The sequence below is a fragment of the Trypanosoma conorhini genome (assembly GCF_003719485.1).
Source record: "Trypanosoma conorhini strain 025E chromosome Unknown Tco_14.4_contig_00197, whole genome shotgun sequence".
Classification (NCBI taxonomy): domain Eukaryota; phylum Euglenozoa; class Kinetoplastea; order Trypanosomatida; family Trypanosomatidae; genus Trypanosoma; species Trypanosoma conorhini.
The window spans coordinates 1-12,694 of NW_021704286.1; the positions used below are offsets into that span (position 1 = coordinate 1).

Here is a 12,694-nt window from a genome sequence, read left to right on the forward strand (position 1 = left end):
GGTGGAAAAAAAATCTCCGATTGCAACACCCAATTAAAAGACCCAGAGCAGACCAAAAAAAGGGGGGATGGAAAAGAAAACAACACAAGGAGCCAGCATCCATGCACTCCGCAGTGGAAGCAAGGGGCCCGCAGTGATCACCACCAAGCACCAATGAAAAGAGAAGGGACTGAAGGGAAAGAGGCACACACGCATCACCCCGCAGAATCAGCTCGCTGCCTCGGTAAACGTCCACGCACAGGTACGCAAGGATGTGTGAAATGTGTGGCTTCTCTCCCGCACGCAGTCCCGTTTTTTTTCCTTTTTTTTGTTTCCCGCTTTAGGTGGAGAGGGGTTGTTCACAAACACTTCTTTCGCATTTGCCCAACCCGTGGGCGCCAATAGCGAGATCGACGAGAGGCCCACCCACCCCGCCCTCACCGACCGGGGGGCGTCTGCGTCCCCGTCGCGGAGGGGGAGGAGAGAAAGAAGTACTTTTATATATATATATTTTGTCTTCCAAATACATCGGCGCGCAGCAATGGCGCGCACGCACGCACTCGCGAGGGGAAGCAAGGAAAACAACGACAAAAGAGTGGGGGGAGGGGAGGGGGGAGTGAAAGTGGATGGAGGCTCAGTTTGTAGGCCTCAACTTCGTCGCTGGCACACCACGTTGCGGTGGAAGTATAAAAGAAAGAAGGAAGAAAAGGAAAAAAAAAAACGCTGCTCACTTCTTGCCGATCAGGTGTCGGCTCACCACGAGCCGCTGAATTTGACTCGTTCCCTCGTAGATGGAAAATATTTTTGCGTCCCGGTACAACTTTTCCACGGGGTAACCGGTGTTGAAGCCGTTTCCGCCAAATATCTGCACCGCGTTCGTAACGCACTTCTCGCAGTGATCAGCGGCGAGCAGCTTCGCGGAGGACGCGTAGAAGGTGTTGGGGCGGCCCTGATCGACCTCCCAGGCGGCGCGGTACACCAGCAGACGTATCGCCTCGATCCCGGCGGCCATGTCCGCCAGCATAAACGCAACGGATTGATGCTCTGAGATGTACTTTCCCATCGACTTGCGCTGCTTCGAGTAATCCCGGGCCTCCTCCATCGCACGTCGGGCGACACCCACCGCACTGATTGCCACCGGTGGACGGGTGAAGTCAAAGGCACGCATGGCAATCTTGAAGCCGTCTCCGGGGCTTCCAAGCACGTTCGCCGCAGGAATGACAACATCCTCAAAGACAATCCCACGTGTGTCACTGCAGCGTTGGCCCATGTTGATCTCCTTTTTCCCAGGCGTGATCCCCGGCGTATTCGCATCCAGCACGAAGCCAATAAACCCCTCATCCGAGTTGGCGAGCAAAAAGTACCAGTTTGCCACACCACCATTGGTGATCCACATTTTTTGTCCATTGACCACGTATGCGTCGCCCTTCTTCTTGGCAAAGGTCTTAATTCCAGCCACATCTGAGCCAGCCACGGGTTCTGTAACGCAGTACGCCGCTTTCAAAGGTTCTTCCAACATGCGTCCAAGGAAGTTTTTCTTCTGGGCGTCGTTACCGGCAATAATAAGTGGCGCCTGGGCGAGGCTGTTCGACTCGAAGGCGGTGGAGACGCCGGAGCAGCCCCACGCAAGTTCCTCCTGCACCAGAACCCCCTCCAAACAGGAGGCGCCGAGCCCGCCATACTCCTGCGGGATGTGCATGTTTATAAGCCCGAGTGCCCAGCCCTCCTTGAAGAGCTCATCTGGGTACTCCATTGTCTGATCCAGCTTGGCTGCCGCCGGAGCTATTTTCTCCCTGGCAAAGCGGCGAGCGAGGTCCCGCACCTCCCTCTGCTGCTCGGAGAGCTCAAAGCAGATGCTAGGACCGGCGGCACCCGCAGCCGCAAGACGCAGCGCCGTACGCCGCATGAGGGTGTGAGACGCACGACGAAGCATGCCCCCCTTTTTGTTTGTTGCTGTTTTTTGTTTGGCTCCTTTGGTTGGTTGGCGGGTTGCACTCGCAAAGTTGTTACCCCTTTTCTTCTTGTGGCGTAGCTGCCGCGAGAAGGCGCACGGCCCGTCGCGCGTGCGTGCGTGTGCGTGGAGAGGGTGAGGGTAGCGGACAGGCGAAAAGGAGGAGGAGGAGGAGAAGGAGAAGGTGGGCGGAAAACAAAACACGAAACAAAAACAATGGCGCGCGGGCGGCAAAAATAATAATAATAATAATAATAATAATAAATAAATAAAAAGCAAACGCCAAATAACTCTTCACCGTGCGGCAGACACACTGACTCACACACGTGGCGAAAACACAAAAGGGGCGAGCGCACAGACAAAGCACGAACGACGTGTAGCGATGGCGTGGGCATCTTTTATTTTTTTTTCCTCCTCGTTCTTTTGAGCGCAGTTATTACAATGCAACCACGCATATCTCTCCTTACCCTCACTCTATGGCTCCTGCTTTCATTTTACCTCCGCACAGACGCCCTTCTACGCCTCCTCGCTTTTCTCCCCATCCCAGGCATCCAAGTGCCTTTCGTACGGCTTACGAGGCCACGAAGTACTCGTCGCCTACGGTCCACAGCTGAATCGACCGCACGGACGCGGCCGGCTCACCGCCCTCCAATCGCACGTCACTTGGGCAACCCGCAGCCGCAGCGGCATCGCAATAACCGTTCGACCGCGCGTTGAGAAGCAGAAGTGACTCCTTGAGGCCAAAGGTGGGGCAGAAGGTGCTGCAGGACACAGTGGCGAGGTCATCGTGAAGAAAAATTGCGGGGCCCTTGCCACCGCCGCCAACGGCGATGCTGCCATTGTCGCAACGCATAAAGTAGTGATTCGCCGCATTTTCCGGGGCCGTGAAGATGCACAGCTCCCCGTCCGAGGAGGAGGAGTAGGAAGAAGAGGAGGAGGAAGAGGAGGAGGGCGGCGGCACGCAGAAGAGAAAGCTTTCCTCGGTGCCAACGTACCGCTTGTTTGACGCCTGCGGGATGCAAGAAACGTAGGCCCCCAGCAATATATTCCCCTCACTGCCTGCGGAAATTATCAAGATCGCAGGCCGCTCTTTGCCCCGCGCCCTTCTAAGCTCCTTCGTGCAACTGTTCTGCAGCGCGACGCGCGAAAAGCCGTGAAGGCCGCTGCAGAACAACAGACGCCAGCGTCTGCTTTGCACACGCGCGGGGAGGTGCCGCTGCAGCGTGAGAAACTGCTTGCCAGTGAGCAGGATGCTCGGCGTCATGGCGGTGTCCCGCTTCAGGTAGACGTCCGGCTCCACCTCCTCCAGCGCCGCACCCACCTCAAACTGCGGCGCTGGGGCCTCTCGCGTCCCCTCCGCGCCCCCCGCCTTGGCGGACTGTGAAAACGGAAGGAAGCGTGCGAAGTTGTTGCCCATCGGATGAAATTCTTCTCCAGACACGACCTCCTACCGGCACGGTCGCCACACCTACGCGGCTATATAATTTCTTTTTTCCTTCACGTCGATCCCCTTCAGAGCACCCGCTTCGCAGGCACACATACAACCTATGCAAGAAGCAAGAGAGCCAAAGCCAAAGCCAAGCCAAAGCCAAGCAAACAAACGACAGTAAGAGCAACACTCAGCAGTTGTAATGAAAGTAGCAAAAAAAAAAACAGCGTGCGTGTGTGAGACGGACTGCGAGACGGGGATGGCCCATCAGCAAGGCAACCATCACAGACGCATGGACAGTTGTCTGTGTGTGCGGGCGCACATACGTGTGAGCTGAAGCAGCAGCACACCACACACACAAATGCGGAATGTTGTTAATATGTTTAGCACGTCTCGCAGGCTCAAGGCATCGCAATATTAATTGCGCATAAAATCATTGGAGAGTCCGGGAATGGGCGGGCACAAGACGCAAGGGTGAGCCCCAAAGAGAACTATTTTTCAGCAGGTCACTTAAAATGGGGCACGAGAACAAGAAGAGAGAAAAAAGACGCCGACGACGAGAAAGCATTGCACTGACCCATGTAACTCCCAACCGGCCGCAGCATTGCATCACCCATCAATCACGCGCGCACGTTTCTCCTGTGCGTACACTTACTCAAGTCTCACTGTCCCCGAATTTTTCCCCTCACTCCCACTTACTCGCTCCTCAGCAGTGTGCTCCTTCGCGGCATTCGTCGCCGATGCAGCCACTGCAGCAGCTGTTGCTGGTGGCGGCGCAGTGGGGCAAAGCTGAAAATGAAAAGTTACGCGATCCGGGGGAAAGTGGCACTTAAATTTGATTTCCTTGCCCTCTGTGAAGACCACAGGCGTCGGAAGCGGGCCGTTGGCGGCGTCCAGCAGCTGAAGTGCCTGGCCCCACTGCATGTCGCGTGGGAAGTTGTTGAGCGTGTCGTCTGGATCTGTCGACATGACGAGGTCGCCGTCAAACGCCTTCCAGTAGAACAGCATTGCGTGCGCCGTCCCGCTACTGGTTGCCTTGACGCCAATGTCCATTTTGGTGGGGATGTCCTGGCGGACTGCCGTCGCAAAGTCCACGGAGAAGAGGGAAATCGGCTCACTCAGGCGACGGAAGGGAACGCTGCTCATGCGAAAGCCGTACTGTTTCGCAAACACGATGCTGACGGTGTCCTGCAGTGCCGTCATGTGGCTCAAGTCCAACCCTTTCCAACCCGAGACGGCACAGACATCGCCTAATGTGCTGCATTCGATCGGAACCGCGTACTGTGTCCCGTGTTGTGGAATAATCTTCGTCGTTGGCTTCAGCAGCCGCTCCCGCGCATCGGCAATGTAGTCAAGGGCCGACTCCCCCAGCAGCAACGTGCCAAAGATTTCCGACACCAGGACATCAGGCCGGTCTGGCAGGTGGCGCAGTGTGAGCTCGGTACTCAGCATGTGCAGAATGGTCACCTTGTGCTCCAGCTTGTTGGCACACACGTTGGCGCGTGCCAAGTTCGCCATCTCCGCGCTCCCCTCCACGGCCACGACCCATTTGGCCCCGAGCTGCGCGGCCATCAGCGACAACAGCCCCGACCCCGCGCCAATCTCCAACACACCCGTTTCAGGTGTCACGTGACGTTTTAGGAGTTCATAGTAGAACTCATTGCGGGGTTTGTCGTTCATCATGGCGTAGTGGAAGTCGTTCACCGCCTCCACGAGCGAGGTTGGCGCGCGCCGCAGGCGTCCTGGCACGGGAATACTTTGATGAAAGTGGTACACAAAGGCATCCGAGCGGTTCCCCGGCGCTGTGTAGGCAGTGGCAGTGCCAGGGGGAAGGAAGCCAATATCACGCTGCGCCGCAGCCCCCTGCCCCGCGGTGGACGGCTGCTTGTGGCCGTTTGACACATTATTCTGCTGTTTTCGCTTCTTCTGCTCCTTTGCAGGCATTTCCTTCGTCTGCAGTAGAAAAAGGGAAGAGAAAAGGGGACTAAACGCGCTCCGCGTTGTGCGCAACTTGGGCTGGGTATGGTGTCAATTCCCCTGCTGCTTCTTCGCACGTCGATCCTTCCCGAACTCAGAGACCTTCGCCTGTCCGGCTGCCTCTGCTGCGGTTGCTGCGCTTGCTGCGCTTGCTGGGCGCGGCGGTGTTAAGTTTATTTACTTTTTGGTTCTCCTTGTTCCTTTTCCTTTTGTTTTTTTTTTTCGTTTCCTTGACGGTACTTCGGAGGGCTTCGGTCTCCGGCCTCCGTGCGTATGGCCGTGCACCTCGCGCCCCGCTTCCCCTCAGAGGGTCCTGCGCAGCAACGAGGACGCGAGAGTTTCAAAGAGAAGGAGGGGAAGAGAAAAAGAAAAGAAAAAGAATAAAACAAACAAACAAAAAACAAACTACACGGGGAACACGCACGCACGCACGTCCCTCACGCGCACGGGCTCAGAGAAGCGGCGCCCAAAGCAAACGAGAGGCGGAAAAAAAAAAGGGAAGAAGAAGAAGGAGGAGGAGGAGGAGGAGAAGGGGGGAAAAACAACAACAACAACAGCAACGCAGCGCCGCCCAATACGCAGCATCGCCTCCCTCCCCCACGCACGCCCCCCTCACGCAGTTCCTTCACCCCCTCCTGAGGCGGCAAGAGCCCACGCGGCCACACGGTCACGCGCCAGTAAAACGAATTAGAGAAAAAAGAAGAAAAAAATAAAAGGTTTTTGGATAAAAAGCAAATATTCTTGGGGCAGAAAAAGGGGAAGAACAAAAATCATGTATTTGCTTCAGTGGCACATTCTGCGTTAAGCAAACACGCAGAATGCAATATAATGAGATATATATATATATATAAGCGGATAGTAACAAAAGAAGAAAGAAAAAAACTACGGGTTTGAGTTTCCTCTCTGTATTGCTCTATGACTCTATAATTTATGTATCGACGAATACATATTATGCGGGCGCATGCGCCGTCTCTCCTCACACCCGCGCTTCCTCTTCTCTGGTGTGGGCACTTCGCTCTCCTGCCTCTCCCTCCCTTACTCCATCCCTCTCTCCCTATTTCCCTCGCCGCGGCGCTTTAAGCAGAGTACTTACAACGGTTAAACATTAAACAGCCATCTTCATGGAGATGGTGGGGTACGGGGTGTAGTCAATGACCTCCATGTCTTCCGCCTCGTAGTCCTCGAGGAACTCGCGCTCGCGGTGGAAAATGAGAAACGGAAAAGGCCGAGGCACACGTTTGAGTTGCAACTGGCACGGCTCGATGTGATTACTGTACACGTGGGCATCGCCGAGGCTGTGGACAAATTCGCCCGGTCGCAGTCCCGTCGCCTTTGCGATGAGGATCGTCAACAAGGCGTAGGACGCAATGTTGAAGGGAACGCCCAGGCCCATGTCGCATGAGCGCTGGTAGAGCATGCAAGACAGCTCCCCATCACGCACGTGGAACTGCCCAAGCAAGTGGCACGGCGGCAGGGCCATCCTGGGCAGCGCACTTGGATTCCACGCCGTGAAGAGCGCCCGTCGATCGTCGGGGTTTGCCCTGAGCGTTTCAACAATCGCCTTGATTTGGTCAACGCCTTTTCCGTCATAGTTGGCGTCGTGGCGTGTGTAGTCGGCGCCAAAGTGGCGCCACTGAAAGCCGTAGACAGGGCCGAGGTCCATCTCCTCGTAGTCTGTGAGGCCACGGCTGTCTAGAAAGGCGCGGGAGCCGTTGCCGTCCCAGATGTGGACCCCCTTGTCGCTTAGCTTCTTTGCGTACGTCTCGCCTCGCAGAAACCACAGCAGCTCCTCGCACACGCCGCGCCAGAAAACGCGCTTCGTGGTCAAAAGTGGTAGGCGGTTGTTGCGAAGCGAAAAGCGCATCTGTGCGCCGAAGAGGGAAACGGCGCCCACCCCAGTGCGTTCCCGCTTCAAGGCTCCCTCGCGTATGATGCGGTCAACGAGGCCCAGGTACTGCTCCTCCTCGCGGTTGCGTGGAATCAGCTTCTCAATGTAGTAGTTCGTCCCCTCCGCGTTGGCCGACGTGAGCTCTGTGGTGATGCTCTCCCGCCGCCACTCAATGCCCCCCGCCACCTCCGTCCCCGTCTCGGGGAGGTTAAAAAACACGCTGCAAGACGGACCACTGGTGCAGATGGTGGTGCGATGAATGGCCTGCAGCACCCCAACGCACGGCGAACGGATGGCCTCGGCGTACACGGAGCCACCACCGATGCAAAAGACCGTTTCAATGCTCCGCGTGTAAATGGGGGCGGCGAGCAGCCGCAAGGCCTGTTCAAGTCCGCCGTTCACCGCCACAATGTTATTTGCAGCCGCCTTCCGCTTTTCCTCGTTCGGCAGGCCGTCCAGCAGCTGCTGCGTCGTCAATTTCGACGACAGGACGACGTTGAGGCGACCGGGGAGTGGGCGGAAGTTGGGTGGAATACTATCCCACGTCTTGCGGCCCATCACCACGGCGTTGCGCTTCGCAGGCGAGGGCTTCGCCTTCTTTCCCCGCAGCTTCGTCGTCACTTCCCTGAAGTACTTCATGTCCTCCGGCACGTTCCACGGTATCGACCGCCCATCGCCGATGCCGCCGTGCTGGTCCACCGCCACCACCAGAGAGAAGGCACGCATGGCAAGGCGTGTGCCCTCCCCCGCCGTCTCCGGCATACGGATCTTGTACAAAGACATGGCCCACACGCAAGCAAAGAAAAGTGCCCCTAGCCCTCTTTATTTTCCCCCTCCCCTTATAATGTGTTCCAATGTGTATGGTCTATATATCTATGTGCGTGCGTGCGTGTGTGTGTGTGTGCGTCGCAACTTGTTAATTAGTGTAGCACTGCCCCGTTCTTCTTCTTCCTAGGAGGGAGAGTAAACCCCAACAGACAAAACGAAGTCGCTTAGAAGGTTGCACCACATATTCAGCCATCAGAATACACACACGCAATAATAATAGTAGTAGTAGTAGTAGTAATAATAACACTCAACCACAACCCTCAAGGAAGAGGCACGCGATCCTCTGATATCACATGGAGCAGCGAATGTCCTCTTGGCCGCAGGGCCTCGAACTCCGTCAACACAGACACCAACACAAACGCGCGCACGCACCCGCACCCGGCTAGCCAGTAGCAAGAAAGTAATCCGCGGGATTAACACCCCTCCCCCGTAATTGGCGACAGGGAATTTAATGGGGTTTTTAGAACGTCATACTTTTTTTCTTCGCTTTATTTTACCGTTTTTTTTTTTTGCGTTATGGTGATTTCTTCGTTTTTCTTCCTCTTCTCGCCTCCCTCCATCGCGCAGCAGTGCCGTAGTTGCCTGCCTACCCCACCCCGCATCCACCGTCCATCCATACATCACTGACGGAAAGAAGCCCAATCCAATACGCAAACCTGCATATATAGCACGCGACGTGTAGAGAGAGAACTTTACGTACCCCCCCCCCCTCCTCTCACACACACACACTCATGAGTGTCTGTGTCTATGTATGCGTGTGTGGCCTCCTCCATTCGTAGGCAGCCACGGGTATGCCGCGCCCATCCGTCCATAGAGGGTATTCACGGGGGCGAAAGAGAGAAATAGGAGGCGGGGGAAAGCGGAGGAACATTTCCGCGTCTCTGCGCCTCTCGTCCCCTCTCTCTCTTTCTGTATCTGGTGCCGGCGTGGCCTCACGCCGGGAGCGGCAGAAGAAAATGCACCTCAGCTATCAACATTTATAGTTTTTTCTGCCTGATTTCACCCACCACCACCACCCCACTTCTCAGTAGCCGTCCGCATCGGCGTCCGACAGCGACGCCAACGCACACTCCATGCGGGACCACTGCTGCCGCCTGTTGAGCACCAGCGCCAGCGGGAGGCGCAGCGACATCGCGATGGCTATGAGGTGGGAGTCGGGCCGCAGCCTTGTGCCGGACGAAAGTTTCCGCGCCATCCAACAGCAGAGTTCCTCGAAGGAGATGACGCCGGAGCGTGTCTTGTTAAGCATGCGAAAGATGCGCGGGGCGTGTCGCACAATCTCGGGCCGGTCCCGCACAAACACGTCATGTGCGTACTTGGTAAAGTTGTGGAAGTCCAGCGGACCGTACTCTGCGACGATGCACTCATAGGCGTGCGTCACGAACGCCACACTCTCGCGGGCGCAGGGCAGGAAGGGAAAGACCGTCGCGGGCACACCAAAGACCTCCTCCAGCTGGTTCGACCCCTGCGTGGTGAGCATGGCGTTGCAGAACGTGATGCGGTGCTCCAGGACAAACTCCCGCGCGTAGTAAAGCTCGCGCAGCACGTCATGGATGTCCTCCTCCTCGCAGCCGTCCACCCCGTTCTCGGCGCTCCGCACGCGCGCGCACGTGCCAGCGGCCGGTGGGGCGTCGCGCTTGCCATCGTCGTCCAAGTGGCGCCGCTCGACCGCCTCGCGCAGCGCCGGGGTGACAGGCGTGTAGCGCAGCGCAAAGCGTGCAAAGAGGGCCTCGACGAACTCCACCAGCGACCCGCAGTGGTGCACAAGAACCGCCTGCGCCACCACTTCATCCACGACACGGGCGAAACTTATCACGGCGTCGCCCTTCGCCGCCGCGACGTCCAAGACGTACAACTCCGCCGTCGCTCGCCGCGAACGACGGCTCGCACGCCACACGCTGAATGCATGCATCTTCAGCGTGTCAGCGGCGAAGAAGTCGGGGCGGGCGAGTGGCGTTTGAAGCACCACATGAAAAAACGCCTCGTGGATGGCGTCGTAGATAAATTGATCTTCGCCCTGGGATGTCAACGAGCCCGCGTCGTCGGCGGCAGCGGCCTCCCCGTCGCCATCCTCCACCAGCCACGAGTTGGAAAACATCGCGGCATTGACGTCGATGACGTCGCCAAGCAGCGCAACGCTAGCGTCCTCGCCCGCCCTCCCAGACGACAGGGAGGGGTTTACCGAGCCCGCGCGCTCCATCGACATCAGCGCCTCCGGATCGGAAAAAACGCTTTTATGCCCTCGCTGCGTAGAAGCAGCTGCCAATGACGGCGTCGTCGTCAGAGTCGTTTTGGCCGGCTCATAGCTCGGCTGCAGCTGCTGCTGGTGGTGGCGCAGGTGGTGGTGCTGGTGGTGGTGCTGGGGCTGGCACCGGCTACGTTCCTCCATGAGGGGGAGGTAAAACAACAGCTCCTCCGCGTACGAAGGAAACAGGCGCCGGTTGCCCACGTGAGCCGCGAGAAGGCGGGAGATGTAAGCGGGAAGGTCGCGATAGACGCGCAAGTCCGGAAGTGGAACGCGGCAAAGCACCAGGCACTCCTGCGCCTTGCAGCTCGAGACAACGGCGGCGGCCGCGGCTAAAGAGCACGTCGGCAACTCCAAGGACGGCTGCGGGGCGCTTGCGGCTGCGGCGGCGGCGGAGGAGGAGGGGGACGCCGACACCGCCGTGGCCGCCCGCGTGTATTCCCTGTGAAACTCAGCTGTGCGAAGCTCAATGAGAAGCACCTCGTCGAGCTCCGCCACCGTCTCCGTCACGAGCGCAAAGGAGGGCTTCAGCTGCTTCTGCAGCGGGAGCAGGAGGGAGTGGTACAGCGCCGCGTCGTGCGGGTTGGCGGTGCGGAGCACCACGACGGAGTCGGCGCACGCGGCGCCGCGGAGCCACTGCAGGAAGCGCTGCAGCCTGCCGGCATTTGCTCGCGTGCGGTGGCAGAGGTCGTGCAGCGTCGCGCTGGGTGCCGGACGCCGCGGGCAGCTCGCGGTGCGGCGAAGGAGCAGCAGGCAACCCACCGCCAGCAGCGCACTCGCAGTGAGGCCCACGCCCCGAGAGAGACGCCGCATTGATTCCGGCGCAAACCTAAAAAAAAATAATAATAAATAATAGTAATAATCCAGCCGCGTGTACAATGACGCCGCGCCGTCACAACAAAAGTCCCGCCTCCCCCCGCTTCTCTTCCGTTGGGTCCGCGTTGTGTCAAAACTGTGAGTGGCAGCCGCCAGAAAAGAAAAAAAAAGGAGGGATTTTGCGTGTGCGTGGCGCCGCGCCCCGCAGAAGACGCCCCTCCCTTCCAACCGAAACCAAAAAGAAGGGGGGAGAAGGCGAAGGAGGTGGTGTGTCCCAGCCGCGCACAGGCCCACAGAAAGGCAACACGCCCAAGCGGAACACAATATACGGCAGCCACCTCGACGAGGCCGCGTCACCGCGCCGCACGTAGACTTTTATAGTTTACTTCCCCCTCTGTGTGCGTGTGCGCAGCGCCCTTCCGCGGAACCCCGGGACGCAGCCGGCGCCGCCCCCGCGGACCGACACACCCACACAAAGACAGAGAGAGCACAACAACAACAGGAATGAAAGAAGGGGGAAACAAAAGCAAAAAAAAGCCAACAACACATGGACGCGCTGCTGCATCGCCATTGGCGTCCCGCCGTCTCGCCGGCGCCTGCAACTGCTGCTTCTCGTTGCGTTTTTCCACGTAATGGGCGGCGTCGGAAACGAGGGGTTTACGCGCTACTTGACTCCTTCACGTGCCTCAGGAGGTTCTGCATCAACGACGGCACCGCCTTCCCTGCGCCCCGTTCAATCCCAGTGAAGAGAATGGCGTCGCCGTACGGGTCGTCTACGGCGCTGGCGTCGGTTGCCGCGCGCGGCTCGGCGTTGTCCCCCTCGGCCTCCTCACGCCCACGCTTCCGGGCGGCCTTCGCGGTGGCTGCCGCTGTTGTCGTCGCCGTCCCCTCTTGCTGCTGGCTGTCCAGCTGCGTGATCTCGCGCAGCTTCTTAATGTACCCGGAGACACGCTCCAACTTCAGTTGCACCCGTGCATCCATGCCCGCCTTCCCCGCCGCATTCCGCAGTCTGTCATGGGAGTAAGTCAGCAAGACGAGCGCAAAGGCCGCGGCGAGGGAGATGCGGGCCTGCTCGTCCACACTGTAATTTGTCACCAGCACGTCCTCGTTGAGGGACGCCAGCAACGGCAGCAGCTCCGACTGCATGCGGAGCAGCGTCGCGTCCATCCTGCGCATGAGCGACGCAACGTCCTCGTCGAAGTCCATGCCGCCTCCCCCTCTCCCCCGCTTCCCCGCGCTATCCTTTTTCTTCCGGAGAGAAGGCGAAAAGGCAACCAGTGCAACAGTAGTCGGGGAGGTGCACACAGGGGCGGAGAATCAACTAAACACACACGCACACACGCAGAGAGAAAGAAAGAGAGAGGGAGAGAAAGAGGGACTCTCGCCCTCTCACCCACACGCACTTACTTACAAATACGCAGATGCATTACAAATGTTCATGAAGTGAGTCGGAACGAAAGAAAACGAAAACAAAAAAAAAGAGGAGATAAAACGGCGCCAAGAAGGAAGAAATAAGGAGTGGCGCGTATCATCATCTTGCGGCTAAATGTCATACTCCGTGTGGGTAGAACCACACGACGT

General features: G+C 58.0%; 6 protein-coding genes across 6 annotated transcripts, besides 18 other annotated features; all 6 read right to left on the reverse strand.

Moving 5' to 3' along the window:
• Window positions 1-660: 660 nt before the first annotated feature.
• Window positions 661-698: a sequence feature (A-rich).
• An 8-nt stretch (window positions 699-706) lies between these two features.
• Window positions 707-1,912, reverse strand: Tco025E_04037 (putative acyl-CoA dehydrogenase; the record flags this gene model as incomplete). Its single annotated transcript, XM_029370950.1, has 1 exon — window positions 707-1,912. The coding sequence occupies one exon, from the start codon at window positions 1,910-1,912 to the stop codon at window positions 707-709; it is 1,206 nt and encodes a 401-aa protein (XP_029228901.1).
• Window positions 1,913-1,921: 9 nt separating this feature from the next.
• Window positions 1,922-1,963: a microsatellite.
• Window positions 1,964-2,088: 125 nt separating this feature from the next.
• Window positions 2,089-2,118: a microsatellite.
• Window positions 2,119-2,165: 47 nt separating this feature from the next.
• Window positions 2,166-2,194: a microsatellite.
• Window positions 2,195-2,501: 307 nt separating this feature from the next.
• Window positions 2,502-3,347, reverse strand: Tco025E_04038 (uncharacterized protein; the record flags this gene model as incomplete). The annotated part of the gene is made up of 1 exon (XM_029370951.1): window positions 2,502-3,347. One exon carries the CDS (start codon window positions 3,345-3,347, stop codon window positions 2,502-2,504), a length of 846 nt encoding a protein of 281 aa, XP_029228902.1.
• A 146-nt stretch (window positions 3,348-3,493) lies between these two features.
• Window positions 3,494-3,522: a microsatellite.
• Window positions 3,523-4,010: 488 nt separating this feature from the next.
• Tco025E_04039 (putative arginine N-methyltransferase, type III) lies at window positions 4,011-5,303 on the reverse strand (the record flags this gene model as incomplete). The annotated part of the gene is made up of 1 exon (XM_029370952.1): window positions 4,011-5,303. One exon carries the CDS (start codon window positions 5,301-5,303, stop codon window positions 4,011-4,013), a length of 1,293 nt encoding a protein of 430 aa, XP_029228903.1.
• A 209-nt stretch (window positions 5,304-5,512) lies between these two features.
• Window positions 5,513-5,568: a microsatellite.
• A 111-nt stretch (window positions 5,569-5,679) lies between these two features.
• Window positions 5,680-5,717: a sequence feature (GA-rich).
• Window positions 5,699-5,741: a sequence feature (A-rich).
• A 12-nt stretch (window positions 5,742-5,753) lies between these two features.
• Window positions 5,754-5,779: a microsatellite.
• A 42-nt stretch (window positions 5,780-5,821) lies between these two features.
• Window positions 5,822-5,872: a sequence feature (GA-rich).
• A 1-nt stretch (window position 5,873) lies between these two features.
• Window positions 5,874-5,897: a microsatellite.
• A 262-nt stretch (window positions 5,898-6,159) lies between these two features.
• Window positions 6,160-6,186: a microsatellite.
• Window positions 6,187-6,348: 162 nt separating this feature from the next.
• Window positions 6,349-6,401: a microsatellite.
• A 40-nt stretch (window positions 6,402-6,441) lies between these two features.
• On the reverse strand, window positions 6,442-8,007 carry Tco025E_04040 (dihydrofolate reductase-thymidylate synthetase; the record flags this gene model as incomplete). The annotated part of the gene is made up of 1 exon (XM_029370953.1): window positions 6,442-8,007. The coding sequence occupies one exon, from the start codon at window positions 8,005-8,007 to the stop codon at window positions 6,442-6,444; it is 1,566 nt and encodes a 521-aa protein (XP_029228904.1).
• Window positions 8,008-8,079: 72 nt separating this feature from the next.
• Window positions 8,080-8,131: a microsatellite.
• Window positions 8,132-8,263: 132 nt separating this feature from the next.
• Window positions 8,264-8,295: a microsatellite.
• A 781-nt stretch (window positions 8,296-9,076) lies between these two features.
• Window positions 9,077-11,110, reverse strand: Tco025E_04041 (uncharacterized protein; the record flags this gene model as incomplete). The annotated part of the gene is made up of 1 exon (XM_029370954.1): window positions 9,077-11,110. One exon carries the CDS (start codon window positions 11,108-11,110, stop codon window positions 9,077-9,079), a length of 2,034 nt encoding a protein of 677 aa, XP_029228905.1.
• A 19-nt stretch (window positions 11,111-11,129) lies between these two features.
• Window positions 11,130-11,160: a microsatellite.
• Window positions 11,161-11,770: 610 nt separating this feature from the next.
• Window positions 11,771-12,319, reverse strand: Tco025E_04042 (exosome-associated protein 3; the record flags this gene model as incomplete). The annotated part of the gene is made up of 1 exon (XM_029370955.1): window positions 11,771-12,319. The coding sequence occupies one exon, from the start codon at window positions 12,317-12,319 to the stop codon at window positions 11,771-11,773; it is 549 nt and encodes a 182-aa protein (XP_029228906.1).
• Window positions 12,320-12,456: 137 nt separating this feature from the next.
• Window positions 12,457-12,491: a sequence feature (GA-rich).
• Window positions 12,492-12,569: 78 nt separating this feature from the next.
• Window positions 12,570-12,603: a sequence feature (A-rich).
• The last annotated feature ends 91 nt before the right edge of the window (window positions 12,604-12,694 follow it).